The sequence below is a fragment of the Muscardinus avellanarius genome (genome assembly GCF_963383645.1).
Source record: "Muscardinus avellanarius genome assembly, chromosome: 12".
Lineage (NCBI taxonomy): Eukaryota > Metazoa > Chordata > Mammalia > Rodentia > Gliridae > Muscardinus > Muscardinus avellanarius.
The window spans coordinates 54,688,762-54,704,034 of NC_137798.1; the positions used below are offsets into that span (position 1 = coordinate 54,688,762).

At 42.3% G+C, this 15,273-nt stretch overlaps 1 protein-coding gene across 1 annotated transcript in view; it reads left to right on the forward strand.

Annotated features, from left to right (window-relative positions):
- Positions 1-3,810: 3,810 nt before the first annotated feature.
- KLHDC1 (kelch domain containing 1) overlaps positions 3,811-15,273 on the forward strand; it is a gene marked incomplete at both ends in the record, with an annotated part of 52,761 nt that continues 41,298 nt past the window's right edge. The window contains one exon of the mRNA XM_080707891.1: positions 3,811-3,906. Coding sequence (XP_080564017.1) covers positions 3,811-3,906 — 96 coding nt within the window. The remainder of the gene's footprint in view (positions 3,907-15,273) is intronic.

A 15,273-nucleotide genomic window follows, 5' to 3' on the forward strand; every position in this document is an offset into this window, starting at 1 on the left:
GTGAGACCCTGTTTCAAAATAAAGAATAAAAAAAAAAGGACTGAGAGTATAGCTTGGAGGTAGAATGCCCCTGGGTTCCACCTCCAGTACTGCCAATAAATAAATAAATAAATAAATAAATAAATAAATAAATAAATAATAGAGCTGGGAGTGTAGCTTGGAGGTAGAATGCCCCTGGGTTCCATCCCCAGTACTGAAAAAGAAAAAAAGAATATGAAAGAAAGTATGCAGAGGAAGTAATCCCAGACCTAGGAGTTGGGACAGCTATAAGAAAATAGAAAAACTAATTTCACAAATCAGTGCCATTGGAGAGAAGAGAAGGAAATGATTCTAGACTGACTAAAGTCTTTGTGTGGGGAGAGGGTGGACTGACTTGGGACTGAACCCAAGGGCATTCTACCTGTGAGCTACTCCCTCAGCCCTACTTTATTTTATTTATTTATTTATTTATTTATTTATCTTATTTTAATTTTTGGTGGTACTGGGAATGGAACCCAGGGGCCTTCTAACTCTGGGCTACACTCCCAGACCTATTTTATATTTTATTTGGAAACAGGGTCTCTTACACCAGCTGAGGCTGGCTTCTAACCTGCGCGATCCTCCTGTCTCAGCCTCCCAAGCGCTGGGATTACAAGCGTGCGCCACCATGCCCGGCTTATTTTTTTATTTTTGAGACAGGGTCTCACTAACTTGCTGAGGGCCTTGCTAAGTTTCTGAGTGATGGGTATCGAGCCTGTATTGATTGCTAATAGGGCAGTATTGGTTGCTAATGAGAACAAGCTTTCATATTTAGGTAGACAATAAAATCCTTTTTTCTGTCTCTAAGCTGTCAGCCAAAAAATGCAGCCAAGGTTGACCTTGGTCAGCTAAAAGTTGGCTCTTAGCCCAGCTCAACATTGAATGTTAAAACATTTTTGTGGTACTGGGTTTCTGGAAACCCTTCTACCTCCGGGCTACACTCCCAGACCTATTTTATATTTTTATTTGGAAACAAGGTCTCCTAAACAAGCAAGGCTGGCTTTGAACCTGGCAATCCTCCTGTCTCCATCTCCCAAGCACAGGGATTACAAGCGTGCGCCACCATGCCCAGCTGGCGCACGCTTTTAATCCCAGCATTTGGGAAGCTGAGACAGTAGGATCCAGGTTCAAGGCCAGCCTTAATTACTTCGAGGCCCTTTGCAACTCAGTGAGACCCTGTTTCAAAATAAAAAATAAAAAAAATAGGGCTGGGGGTATAGGTTGGAGGTAGAATGCCACTGGGCTACATCCCTAGTACCGCAAAGAAAAAGAATAATAATAATAAATAAAAGTAAAAAATAAAAACCAAGCTGGGCGTGATGGTGTACAATTGTAATCCTAGCATTTGGGAAGCGGAGACAGTAGGATCCAGGTTCGTGGCCAGCCTCAGCTACTTAGAGGCCCTTTGTAACTCAGTGAGACCTTGTTTCAAAATAAAAATTAAAAAAAAATAGGGCTGGGGGTGTATCTTGGAGGTAGAATGCCCCTGGGTTACATCCCTAGTACCGCAAAAATAAATAAATAAATAAAAATAATAGTAAAAAATAAAAATAAAAAACAAAAAGCAAGCTGGGCGTGATGGCGTACACTTGTAATCCCAGCATTTGGGAGGCTGAGACAGGAGGATCACAGTTAGCAGACAGCCTCAACCACTTAGTGAGGCCCTTTGCAACTCAGTGAGACCCTGTTTCAAAATAAAAATAAACGGGCGTGGTAGCGCACGCTTGTAATCCCAGCATTTGGGAGTCTGAGACCAGAGAACCGTAGTTCGCAGACAGTCTCAGCTACTTAATGAGGCCCTTTGCAACTCAGTGAGACCTGGTTTCAAAATAAAGAATAAAATATAAGGCAGTGGGTGTAGCTTGGAGGTCAAATGCCCCTGGCTTCCATCCCTAGACCCACAAAAGAAAAAATAAACAAAATAAAGAATAAAAAATAGGGCTGGGGGTGTAGCTTGGAGGTAGAGGGCACCTAGGTTCCATCCCCAGAGCCACAGAAATAAATATGTAAATATGAATAAAAATAAAAGCAAGGTATATTAACCCTATATTAATTACTAATACAAAAATTATAGCCCCAAAACTTTATGCTTTAAAAGACTATATTTCTGTGTCTTTTCTTTATTGTGATTTTTTTTAATGTGTGTGGTATTGAAGATGTAACCCAGTTGCATTCTTCCTCTGAGCTACACCCCCAGCCTAATTTTTTATTCTTTATTTTGTTGGAAGAGAGGAGGGAAATGGAGAGCAGTCTTGTGTGTGTGTGTGTGTGTGTGTGTGTGTGTGTGTGTGTGTGTGTTATGGGGGGATAAACCCAGGGACATTCTACGTGTGAGCTACACCCCCAGCCCTATATTTTATTCTTTATTTTGAAACAGGGTCTCACTGAGTTGCAGACGACCTCACTAAGTAGCTGAGGCTGTCCCCAAACCATGATCCTCCTGTCTTAGCCTCCCAAATGCTAGGATTACAAGTGTGCGCTACCATGCCCAGCTCTTATTCTTTATTTTGTTTTTTGTTTTTGTTTTGGTGGTACTGGGGGTGGAACCCAGAGGCTTTTCTACCTCCAGGCTATACACCCAGACCTGGCTACACCTGGCTTTCTTTTCTTTATTATATTTATTTATTTATTTACTTATTTTTGGTGGTACTGGGGATGGAACCCAGGGGCTTTCTACCTCCGGGCTATACTCCCAGACCTATTTTATATTTTATTTGGAAATAGGGTCTCACTAAGTTGATGAGAGCCTCACTAAGTAGCTGAGGCTGGCTTCGAACCTGTGCGATCCTCCTGTCTCAGCCTCCCAAGCACGGGGATTACAAGTGTGCTCCACCACGCCTGCCAACACATTTTTAATATGTGATATCAGACCATTCTGTCCCTGTAAGGATGAACAAAGAATACTAACAGGCTTACATAGCAGAGATACTGGCTGACCTGCACCAGCTGTTAATGGGAAAAGAGGACTATTGGCTATGCAGGATGCAAGAAAGGAGATAATGAACTCTTAAAAAATGTTATGAACTCAGTGAAACTTGGTTTCCAAATAAAGAATAATAAAAAAAAAATAGGGCAGGGGGTGTAGGTTGGAGGTCGAATGATCCTGGGTTCCATCCCCAGACCTGCAAAATAAAATAAAATAAAATAAAATAAAAAAGTTATGTGTTCAGAGATCTCAGCGTCTTGCTTTCAAGGCATTCTACTGTCATGCTGCCTCTGCAGTAGTGCTTTAATTGCTCTGTTCTCCCTTTCTACCTGTAGTAATACCAAAACTTGGCTTAAGCTTGCAGCAATGCAGTTCTGGCTATTTTTTCTAAACTAGCTAAGAACAAGAACCGGCCGTGACATCCCAAACTGTCACACCGGGGCTGGCTTTGAACCCTCAATCCTGTCTCACTCAGCCTCTCAAGGACTGGGATTACAGGTGTGCGCCACCACGCCTAGCTGTCTGACATAATCGCTTTAAGAGAACCGCGACTAAATATAATGCTGCTATCAAGCAAAAGCAAATGCAGAAAACCATTTTGAGAATCAAGGGATGTGCCGATGGACTGGAAACTGAATGAGGCCGCACTGCCAAGTCACAGTGTTCAGCGAGGACTCTGCTCGGAGTCGGGCTGGGGGCCGCGGGGCGGGGCGGGGCGGGGCCGGGTGGCACGGCGCAGGCGCACTGGCTCCGCCTCCGCAGGCGCACTGGCTCCGCCTCCGCACTAATCTCGACCCTCGCTGCGCTCCGTCGGTGCGCGCGGCCGCGGACCGAGGCTCGGCCGGGCTGCGGGAGCGCCGGCGCGGATGGCGGACTCGCAGCTGTTCTGCGTGGCCGAGGAGCGCAGCGGCCACTGCGCGGTGGTGGACGGAAACTTCCTCTACGTGTGGGGGGGCTACGTGGTAAGGGGAAGGGGCGGGCCGGGCTCGCCGGGGACGAGCGCCGCGCTCCGGGCCGGGCCCCGCGCCCGCCCCGCCGTCCGCCGCGACCCCCGGTGTCCCCGCCGCGGCCGCCCCGCGCTCGCCGCCAGCCCCGCGGCGCCCGAGGAGCCTTTCGCACAGGTCCCTCTTCCCACGGCATCGTACCGAGATCACTTTGCAGTGAAATACTTCTAGGCTGCTTTTTTAAATAATTTTTTTCAGTACTGGGGATGCAACCCAGGGGCATTGACCCTCCCCCCCGAGCTACACCCCAGCCTTATTTTTTATTCTTTATTTTGAAACAGGGTCTCGCCGAGTTGCAGAGGGCCTCGCTAAGTAGCTGAGGCTGGCGGCGAACCGGGATCCTCCTGTCTCAGCCTCCCAAATGCTGGGATTACGAGCGGGCGCCACCACCCCGGCTCTCTAGGCTGTTTTCGTGGCGTTTCTTGCCTAATGGTTACTTACTGATTCCTCCCCCCACCCCTCGGGTCTCAGACTAGTGTTAGCAACAATATGCCAGAAGAGGATGATGGTTGAAGATTCGTATTGCCATGGAGTTTGGAATGTGTGTGTTTTGTTTTGTTTTTATCACAGGGCTATAGCAAGAGTTGGAAAGCTGGAAAAACAACTCAGGAATATATGCCAACCCCCCTAGTTTACAGGTTATTTAAAAAGTAGTTTAAAAAAAAAAACGCCATCTGGAAGCTCTACTGGAAGTAGAACCTACATCTTCTGTCTGGATACTCTTATGTGACAGACCTTTGACATGACTGAATGGCACTGAAATAAAGTATATGTTGTGTATGCTCATACTTCTGAGATTCAAATGGGTTTTTGTTTTGTTTGTGTGTTTATTCTTTAGTGCAGATTCAAAAAATTTAGAACTAATCTTTGAGTGCCTACTATATCTGGCATGTGCTAGGAATGCTCATATCGCTAATCTTACATAATCCTTACTATAATCCTGGAAGGTAGCTATTATCCCCATTTTATAAATAAGGACAAGTCAATGAGAGTAATGGCCACTTAACCCAAAAGACAGCATTATTACAACCTAGATATATGAGATAAAGACATTTTTTTTTTTCCTGGTACTGGGGATTGGTTCTACCTCTGAGCTACATCCCCAGTCCTATTTTTTATTCTTTATTTTGAAACAGGGTTCCACTAAATTGAGGCGGGCCTCACTAAATATCTGAGGCTGACCAGGAACCTGCGATCCTCCTGTCAGCCTCCCATGTACTGGGATTTCAAGCCTGCATCAGCACTCCCGATTTACAAAGACGAATTTTTATGATAAACCTATACAAATAACTGATTATGCTATAATGTTTAATATTTCCACCATTTTTTCTTGATGTATAAATATTATAGAGAGCCCCGTGTGGTGGCGCATGTTTGTAATCCCAGCATTTGGGAGACTGAGACAGGAGGATCGCTGTTTGCAGATAGCTTCAGCTACTTAGGCCCTTTGCAACTCACTGAGACCCTGTTTCAAAATAAAAAATAGGGCTGGGGGTGTAACTCGGAGGTAGAATACCCATGGGTTTCATCCCCAGTACCAAAAAAAAAAAAGTATAGATAAAATAATGATTGCGTGCACAAGGAATGTTTTTTGAGCTCTGCTGCTTGAAAATGTAGAGGCGTCAAACTTCACGTGTGCACACACACGTGTGTATTTTTCATTTATTTTAATCGTGGTACTACTGGGGATTGAACCCAGAGGCATTCTACCTCCAAATTATACCTCCCACCCACCCACCCTCTTTTTTTTTTTTTTTTTTGCGGGTCTGGGGATGGAACCCAGAGGCATTCAAATTCAGAGCTACACCCCCTGCCCTATTTTTTATTCTTTCTTTTGAAACAGGGTCTTACTAAATTGCAGAGGGTCTCACTAAGTAGCTGAAGCTGTCCGCGAACCATGATTCTTAGGTCTCAGCCTCCCGAATGCTGGGATTACAAGCATGTGCCACCACACCCAGCTATTTTTTATTCTTTATTTTAAAACAAGGACTCACTAAGTTGTGGAGGGCCTCACTAAGTAGCTAAGGCTGTCTGTGAACCACTATCCTTGGGTCTCAGCCTCCTAAATGCTGGGATTACAAGCGTGCGTTGCCACATTCAACTGCTCCTTATTTTAAAACAGGGTTTTGCTGCTAAATTGCTGAGGGCTGTGCTAAATTAATGAAGCTGATTTTGAACCTGTAATCCTACTGTCTCAAGCTCCCAAATACTAGGATTACAAGTGTATCCCCACACCCCAGCTATATTTTTTTGTGTGTGTGGTACTGAGGATTCAACCCAGTGATATTCTACCTCTGAGGTACAACCCAGCCCTATTTTTTATTTTAAAGTAGCATCTCATTAAGTTGTGAAGGGCCTTACTAAGTTGCTGAGTCTGGCTGCTAACCTGTAATCATCCTGTCTCAGCCTCCAAAGTACTGGGATTACAAGCGTGCACCACAAGGCCTGGCTCCTTGCTGTATTTTTCCTTTTCCTTTTTTGTGGTACTGGGGATGGAACCCTCAGGGGCCTTCTACCTCTCTGCTATACTTCCAAACCTATATTGTACTTTATTTGGAAACAGAGTCTCACTAAATTGCTGAGAGCCTCACTAAGTAGCTGAGGCTGGCTTCAAACCTGTGGAATCCTCCTGTCTCAGCCTCCCAAGTACTGGGATTACAAGCTTGCACCACTACGCCTGGCTTCTTTGCTATATTCTTGATATTACAATATATCACGTCTATTTAGATTTATTTTAAGCCCATAAATGAGATGTCTGTCATCAGTATAGGATCTGGGTGTGGAACTAATAAATGAAATGTGTGAATTTTTACATCGTATTTTAATCTTGAAATTGTATAATTGATAAGATTCCAGGTCTTTAGGTTGTGGCTCCTGAATTGAAATATTTGTTTTCCTAGTTTTACTTCTTTGTTGAACGCAAGGGGCATTCTACCTCTGACCTATACTCCAGTATCTTTTTATTTTATTTATATTTTTTACAGTACTGGGGATGGAACCCAGGGCCCTCTACCTCCGAACATTTCCCCCAACCCTACTTTTTTATTCTTTATTTTGAAACAGGGTCTCACTGAGTTGCAAAGGGCCTTACTAAGTAGCTGAGGCTGGCCATGAACCACGATCCTCCTGTCGCAGTTATTGTTATTTTTTTGATTTTGAAACAGGGCCTCACTAAGTTTCTGAGTGTCTTGCTAAATTGCTGAGGCTGGCCACAAACCTGTGATCTTCCTGTCTCAGCCTCTCAAGTGTATGCCACCAAGCCTGGCTTCTTATTAATCAAATCAACAGAAGTGCTATAAGAACCATCCTGGAAAATACAACTCTAATTTAGATTCAAAGTCTATTCTGTTTTAAATTCCAGAGGTGGTCAGTAGTTAAACCATGTCTAACATAAGCAGAAAGAGGAGGCAGAAAATTAAACACAGCATATTATGAGAAAAAGAATTTTCCTCCCAACAATTAGTAGAGACATCTGAGCAGAAGGTAGCTGAAAGACCCTAGAATCTGGTCGTATTACAGTAGTCAGTACTTTCAATATATGTGCCTATGACAATTTTCTCCATTTACACAGACAATGTGTGCTAACATTGACAAATATATGTCCTAAAACTCATAAATGTCTGTCTAGAATTAAGAGTAACTATTGTGAACAGGTTTTAAAGAACATTGTATCTGAAAACACCTCTAGAAGTAGGAGCAGAAATGCTGAAAATAGTAAATGATCAGTTTTAATTGGTGCCAGTGTACTCTTTTGCTCTTTTTCCTTCTATATCTTTTCCACAGTTTTGAAATTCATACATACTTGAATGCTGCTACTAGGAACATTCAAAGTTGTGAGTAGTGTTGCAGATTTTAGTTGGAATTGAGCCCTAGGGCATTCTACCTAGGCAAGCCACATTAAAAGCCCTATTTTATTCTGATTTTGACACGGTCTCATTAGGCTATTAGGCTGATGAGAGTTTGACTGCTTGCTACGGCTGTCTCAGCCTCCCAAGTAGTAGGATTACAGGCATGCACTACCATGCCTGGTACAATTTTTTTTTTTTTTTTTGTACTGGGGATTGATTCTACCTTCAACCCTTTTTATGTTTTACAATTTTTGTGTGTGTGTGTGGTACTGGGGTTCCTGGAAACCCTTCTACTTCCGGGGCTACACTCCCAGACCTTTTTTTAAATTTATTTATTTATTTATTTATTTATTTATTTATTTTGGAAACCGGGTCTCTTAAGCCAGCGAGGCTGGCTTTGAACCTGGCTTGTTTTACAATTTTTTAATTTAAAACATTTTTTTGGGTAGTACTGGGGGTGGAACCCAGGGGCCTTCTACCTCCGGGCTATACTCCCAGACCTATTTTATATTTTATTTGGAAACAGGGTCTCACTAAGTTGCTGAGAGCCTCACTAAGTAGCTGAGGCTGGCTTCGAACCTGTGAGATCCTCCTGTCTCAGCATCCCAAGCGCTGGGATTACAAGTGTGCGCCACCATGCCAGGCTATTTAAAACATTTTTCCGGGCATGGTGGCACATGCTTGTAATCCCAGTACTTGGGAGGCTGAAACAGGATCATTGTAGGTTCGTGGCCAGCCTCAGCTACTTAGTGAGGCCCTTTGCAACTCAGTTGTGAGACCCTGTTTCAAAAAAAAAAAAAAAAAAGACTAAAAAAAAGTAGGGCTGGGGGTGTAGCTCGGTGATACAGTGCCCCTGAGTTCCATCCCCAGTCTCGCAAAAAAAAAAAAAAGAAAGAAAGAAAACAAAAGAAAATAGGTTGGGAGTGTAGTTTAGAGGTAGAATGCCCCTGGATTTCATTCCCAGTACTACACACACACACACACACACACACACCAAAAAAAAAAAAAGTTATTTTTATTTTGAAACAGGATCTCCCTATCTTGCTGAGGGTCTTGTTAAGTTGCTGAGGCTGGCTTCAAAGCTGCCATACTCTTTTCTCAGCCTTGCAAATACTGGAATTACAGGTATGCATCACCATACCCAGCTGTTTCCCCAGATTTTGAAGGGAAAACTTAGTGTCTATGTGTTTATAGATGATATGCATTATTCTTATAACTTCAGTCATTTAAACAGTTCTATTTCCTTAACAACTGATATAAATACATTTTGCAGCTGGGCATGACGGCGACGCACACTTGTAATCCCAGCATTTGGGAGACTGAGACAGGAGGATAACAGTTCGCAGACAGCCTCAGCTGCTACTTAGGCCCTTTGCAACTCAGTGAAACCCTGGCTCAAAATGAATAAATCGGGCGTGGTGGTGCAGGCTTGTAATCTCAGCTTTCAGGAAGCTGACACTGGAGGATAGAGGTTAACAGACAGCCTCAGCTACTTAGGCCCTCTGCAACTTAGTGAGACCCTGTTTCAAAATAAAGAATAAAAAATAGGGCAGGGGTGTAGCTTAGAGGCAAAATGCCCCTGGGTTCCATCCCCAGACCTGCAAAAAAAAAAAAAAAAAGATAAGCCAGGTGTGGTGGTTCATGTTTGTAATCTCAGCGATTAGGAGGCTGAGACAGGAGGATTGCACAGGTTCAAAGCCAGCCTTAGCTACTCAATGAGGCTCTCAGCAACTTAGTGAGACCCTGTTTCCAAATAAAATATAAAATAGGTCTGGGGGTATAGCCTGGAGGTAGAAAAGCCTCTGGATTCCACCCCCAGTACCATCAAAACAAACAAAAAGAATAAAAGAAGAATAAAAAATAGGGCTTGGGGCTGGGCGTGGTGGCGCACGCTTGTAATCCCCGCGCTTGGGAGGCAAGACAGGAGGATCCTGCAGGTTCGAAGACAGCCGCGCTGGTTTAAGAGACCCTGTTTCCAAATAAAAAAGTATAAAATAGGTCTGGGAGTGTAGCCTGAAGGTAGAAGGGCTTCCAGGAACCCCAGTACCACCCCCCAAAAAATAGCGTTTGGGGCGTAGCTAGGAGGTAGAATGCCTCTGGATTCCATCCCCAATACTGCAAAAAATACATACATACATACATACATTTTGCTTTGAACTTTTCCATATAGAAAATAACTGCATAAATGTGAGTATACATTTCTATTATGGATATGGACTTAGAAGGGGAATCAATTTTTATTTTATTTATTTATTTATTTATTCAGTACTGGGGATGGAGCCCAGGGGCATTCTGCCTCTGGCTACACAGGATTTTTTTTTTTTTTTTGGGTGGTACTGGGGGTGGAACCCAGGGGCTTTCTACCTCCGGGCTATACTCCCAGACCTATTTTATAATTTATTTGGAAACAGGGTCTCACTAAGTTGCTTGATAGCCTCACTGAGTAGCTGAGACTGGCTTCGAACCTGTGCGATCCTCCTGTCTCAGCCTCCCAAGTGCGGGGATTACAAGTGTGCACCACCACGCCTGGCTTGAAACAGGATCTCACTAAGTTGCAGAGGGCCTCACTAAGTAGCTGAGACTATCCGCAAACCCCTATCCTCCTGTCTCAGCCTCTCAAATACTGGGATTATAAGCATGTGCCATCATGCCCGGCCATTTTATTTATTTATATTTATTTATTTGGTGGTACTGGGGATTGAACCTAGGGTACCTCTGAGCTACACCCTCAGCCCTATTTTTTTTTTTTTTTTTGGTAGAACTGAGGGTAGAATATAGGGGCATTATTCTCCCTCTGAGCTACACCCCCAGCCCTATTTTTTATTCATTATTTTGAAACGGAGTCTCACTAAATTGTGGAGAGCCTCACAACTTGCTGAGACTGGCTGAGAACCTGCAATCCTCCTCTCTCAGCCTCCCAAGTACTAGAATTCCAAGCGTGCGCCACTACACCCGACTCTTTTTATTCTTTATTTTGAAACAGGGTCTCCCTAAGTTTTAGGAGGCCTTCCTAAGTAGCTGAAGCTGGTTGTGAACCTGCAATCCTCCTGTCTCAGCTTACCAAGTACTATGTTTACAAGTGTGTGTCACTATGCCAGCTGGGAATTTTTTAAATGTTTGAAAATGATAAAGTTACTATATTAATTAAATCAGTGTCCCTGATGTAATAGAGATAGCACCACAGAACAGGAAAGAAAGAAACAATATATGTTTTTGACACCTTTGTCAAGGATCAGATAACCATTTGTGTGGATTTACATGTGTCTTCTGTTCTTTTGATCAATGTATCTGTTTTTATGCTAGTGTTATGCTGTTTTTATATAATAGTTCTGTGGTGTAATTTTAAGTTGGGTATTGTGGTGCCTCCAGCATTGCTTCTTTTGCTTAGAATTGCTTTGGCTATTCTGGGTCTTTTATTCTCCTTTATGAAATTTTAGCGCTTCTTTATTTTTAGTTTTGTGAAGAGTATCATTTGCATTTTGATGGGGATTGCAGTGAAATTGTGGATTGTTTTTGGTAATATGACCATTTTAACTCTGAGACAACATTAAGAGACCAAATTTAAGAATTTTTGGAATGGAGATGAACACAATGACACTCCTTTAATCTCTATACAGGGAATCAGACAGGAGGATCACAGATTTGAGGCCAGCTTGGACAACTTAGTCAGACCCTGTTACAAAGTTAAAAAGATACCTATATATTTTAAGGGTTAGGGGTGAAGCTCTGAGGTAGAACGCCCTGATTCGTTCCTTAGTATCACACACACATATACACAATGGTTGGAATTTGAAGAGGGATCTGAGATACTGGCTAATAGTATGAATAACCTTTTCACAAAAATGCTAACAGAAAAAAAGTCCAAACGTTGGGAATGAGATGAACATCCAGCTACAGGAAGCATTCAGAACCCCAAATAGATAAAATTTAAAACTCTCTCCATAATACATTATAATTAAGATGTCTAATAAACAGAACAAGGATAGATTTATTTATTTATTTACGTTTTTGTGGTACTGAGAATTGAACCCAGGGGCATTCTACCTCTGAGCTACACCCCAGTCCTATTTTAATTTTCTTTATCTTGAAACAGAGGCTAAGTTGCAGAGAGCCTCACTATGTAGTTGAGGCTGGCCACGAACCTGTGATCCTCTTGTCTCAGCTTCCAAATACTGGGATTAGAAGCGTGCACTACCATGCCCGACATGATAGAATTTATTTTTTATTTTTCTTTATTTTTTGTGGTATTGGAGGTGGAACCCATGGGTTTTTCTACCTTCAGGCTATACTCCCAGACTTATTTTATACTTTATTTGGAAACAGGGTCTCACTAAGTTGCAGAGGGCCTCACTAAGTAGCTGAGGCTGGTTTCAAACCTGTGTGATCCCTCCTGTCTCAGCCTCCCAAGCCCAGCAAGATAGAATTTTAAAAGCTTCAATATAGATCACATTTAGAAATAATTACACCAATCAGAATTACTCCTGACTTCTCAACATAGACTAAAATCCAGGAACATGTTTTTCTAAGCATTGAAAGAAAACTACTAACCAAGAGTTTTTTATCCAGAAAAGAATCAAAGGAGAAATGAAAACCTCCCAAGATAAGTAGAAATTATAAGGTATTGTGACTTAGTATAGGAATTTAGGTGGGTAGTTCCTTTCTTTAAGAGCATGAGCTATCTGGGCATTGGCGGTACACGCCTATTTACCCCAGTAATTAGAAGGCTAAGACAGGAGGATTGCAGGTTCGAGGTCAGCCTCAGCAACTTAGTGAGACCCTATTTCCAAATAAAAAATAGAATAAGACTGGGTGTACAGTGCAGAGGTAGAATGACCCTGGGTTCAATCCCTCAGTGCCCCTGGCACACTCATTAAAATAATGTTAGCCAATACTCACTTTTGTGTTTTTGCTAATGAGAATTTAGTCATCATTTGCTTACTAGTTGCAGCTTTCCATTTCTATAACAAATACCTGAGATAATTTTTAAAGAGAAAGGTTTCTTTTGGCTCACAGTTTGGAGTACATGATTGGTTGGCCCTGTTGCTTGTGCCTGTGGTGAAGCAGCAAATCATGGAAAGGCACATACTGTAGCAAAACTCCTCACCTCATCACTAGAAAATAAAAAAGACTTAAACAATATTGGGATTCCACAATCCCCTTCAAGCCATGCCCCAAACCATTTAAACCAACCACAGTGGTTTAATTATCTAAGCTTCACGTCTTAAAGTTCCTACCACCTCCCAATAGCATTATCCTTGGGAATAAGCCTTTAATACGTGGGCCTTTGGGGGATATTGAAGATTCAGACTGTAGCAGATGCCATTCATATGAAGGTGATCTAGCATTTCTCTGGCTATTCTTAAGAATGTTTCTTTTCTGTCTTTTTTTTTTTTTTTTTTTTTTTTAGTATTCTGTAGTTTTAGTCTGATATGTCTACGTATAGATTTTTTACTTAACCTATTTGGAACTTGTTAGGACTTGTTAGATCTTAGAGTTGATGACTTTCAACAATTTATGAAACTCGCAGCTTTTGTCTCTTCTGATATTGCCTGTTTCCCATCCTATTTTGTCCTAATATAATTGTTATTAGACTTGGTTCTCTTTTTCCATATCTCTTCTTTCTCTTTAAATGTAGTCTATGTTTCTGGGCTACATTTATGCTAAGTGAGTTACAAATTTCTTTAAAGGAGACAGGAGGATTGAGGTTCACAAACAGCCTCAGCTACTTAGTAAGGCCCTTCATAACTTAGTGAGACCTTGTTTCAAAATTCCAGTGGAATGAGGGGTTCAGAAGCCAGATTAGATCGGTTAATGAGAGAATAAGAGGTGACACAGTGGAGACATGTACTATGTGTGGATTATACTCAGTATGGAAGTTTTTTGGTGAACAGATTAGAGAAATGGAAAAAGTCAAAGGAGAATTTTTTGGTTTTTGTTTGTTTTTTTGGGGAGGGAGGTCTGGGGATGGAACCCCAGGACATTCGACCTCTGAACGACACCCCCTGCCCTATTTTTAATTTTTTTTATTTTGAAACAGTGTCTTACTAAGTTGTGGAGGGCCTCACTTAAGTAGCTGAGAAACTGCAATCCTATGATCCCCAGTCTCAGACTCCTAAATGCTGGGATTATAAGTGTGCGCCACCACGCCTAGCCTATTTTTTTTTCAAAGATGGATAATATTTTAGGTATGTTTGGATATTAATATTCAGTAGAGAAGAAAAACTTGAGCCGGGCGTGGTAGTGCATGCTTATAATCTCAGCATTTGGGAGGCTGAGACCAGAGGATCGCGGTTCACAGACAGCCTCAGCTACTTAGTAAGGCCCTCCGTAACTTAGTGAGACCTTGTTTCAAAATAAAGAATAAAAAATAGGGCAGGGGGTGTAGCTTGGAGGTCGAATGCCCCTGGGTTCCATGCCCAGACCTGCAAAAAAAAAAAAAAAAAAAAACAAAAAACAAAACAAAACAACAACAAAAAAAAAACTTGATGCAGAACTGAAAAGATAATGTAGTAGTGAAGCCTTTGAAAAAGTGCAAAGGAACTAAGTCTAATCTTTCTCTCCATCTGTGTTTTCATTTGTGTTTTTACATCACTCTTTTGAAAGATTAGTGGAAAGCTGGGTGTGGTGGTATATGCTGTAATCCTAGCACTTGGGTGGTTGAGACAGGAGGATCCCCAGTTCAAGGCCAGCCCCAGCAATTTAGCAAGCTCCTTTTAAAAAATAAAATGATAAAAAGGGCCGGGCTTATGGTGGCACATGCTTGTAATCCTAGCATTTGGGAGGCTGAAACAGGAGGGTCTCAGTCTGCAGACTGCTTCAGCTTCTTAGTAAGGCCCTTTGCAACTCAGTGAGGCCCTGTTTTAAAATGAATAAAAAGAAAAATAGGACTAGGGGTGTTGCTAGGAGATAGAATGCCCCTGGGTTCCATCCCCAGTACCAAAAAAAAAAAAAAAAAAAAAAAAAAAAGATAAAAAAGGGCTGGGGGTGTAGCTCAGAGGTAAAACACCCCTGGGTTCAATCCTTAGTACTACAGACAGAAGAGGAAGAGGAGGAAAGAAGGAAGGAAGGAGTGATTGTGTGTGTGTGTGCGCGCATGTGTGTATGTGGGGAGCTGGGGATTGAACTCAGGGGCATTCTACCTCCAAGCTACACCCCCAGTTCTGTTTTATTCTTTATTTTGAAACAACGTCTCACTAAGTAGTTGAGACTGGCCAGTAACCTGCCATCCTCCTGTCTCAGCCAAAGAAGTACTGGGATTATAAGCGCGTACCATCATGTGCCTGGCAAGGAGTGATTTTTTTTGAATTATCACTCTAAAGTGAATATGCAGTCAGTTCACTCAGGCAACAAATATTCCTTTGTCTTTTATGTGTGAGGACTGCTTTACTCTGGGAAATTAACTATAACAGGACAACATGATCTCTGCACTCTTGAAACTTAAGTTTAGTGGTGGTTGGTGTGTGTGACACAGAGAAGG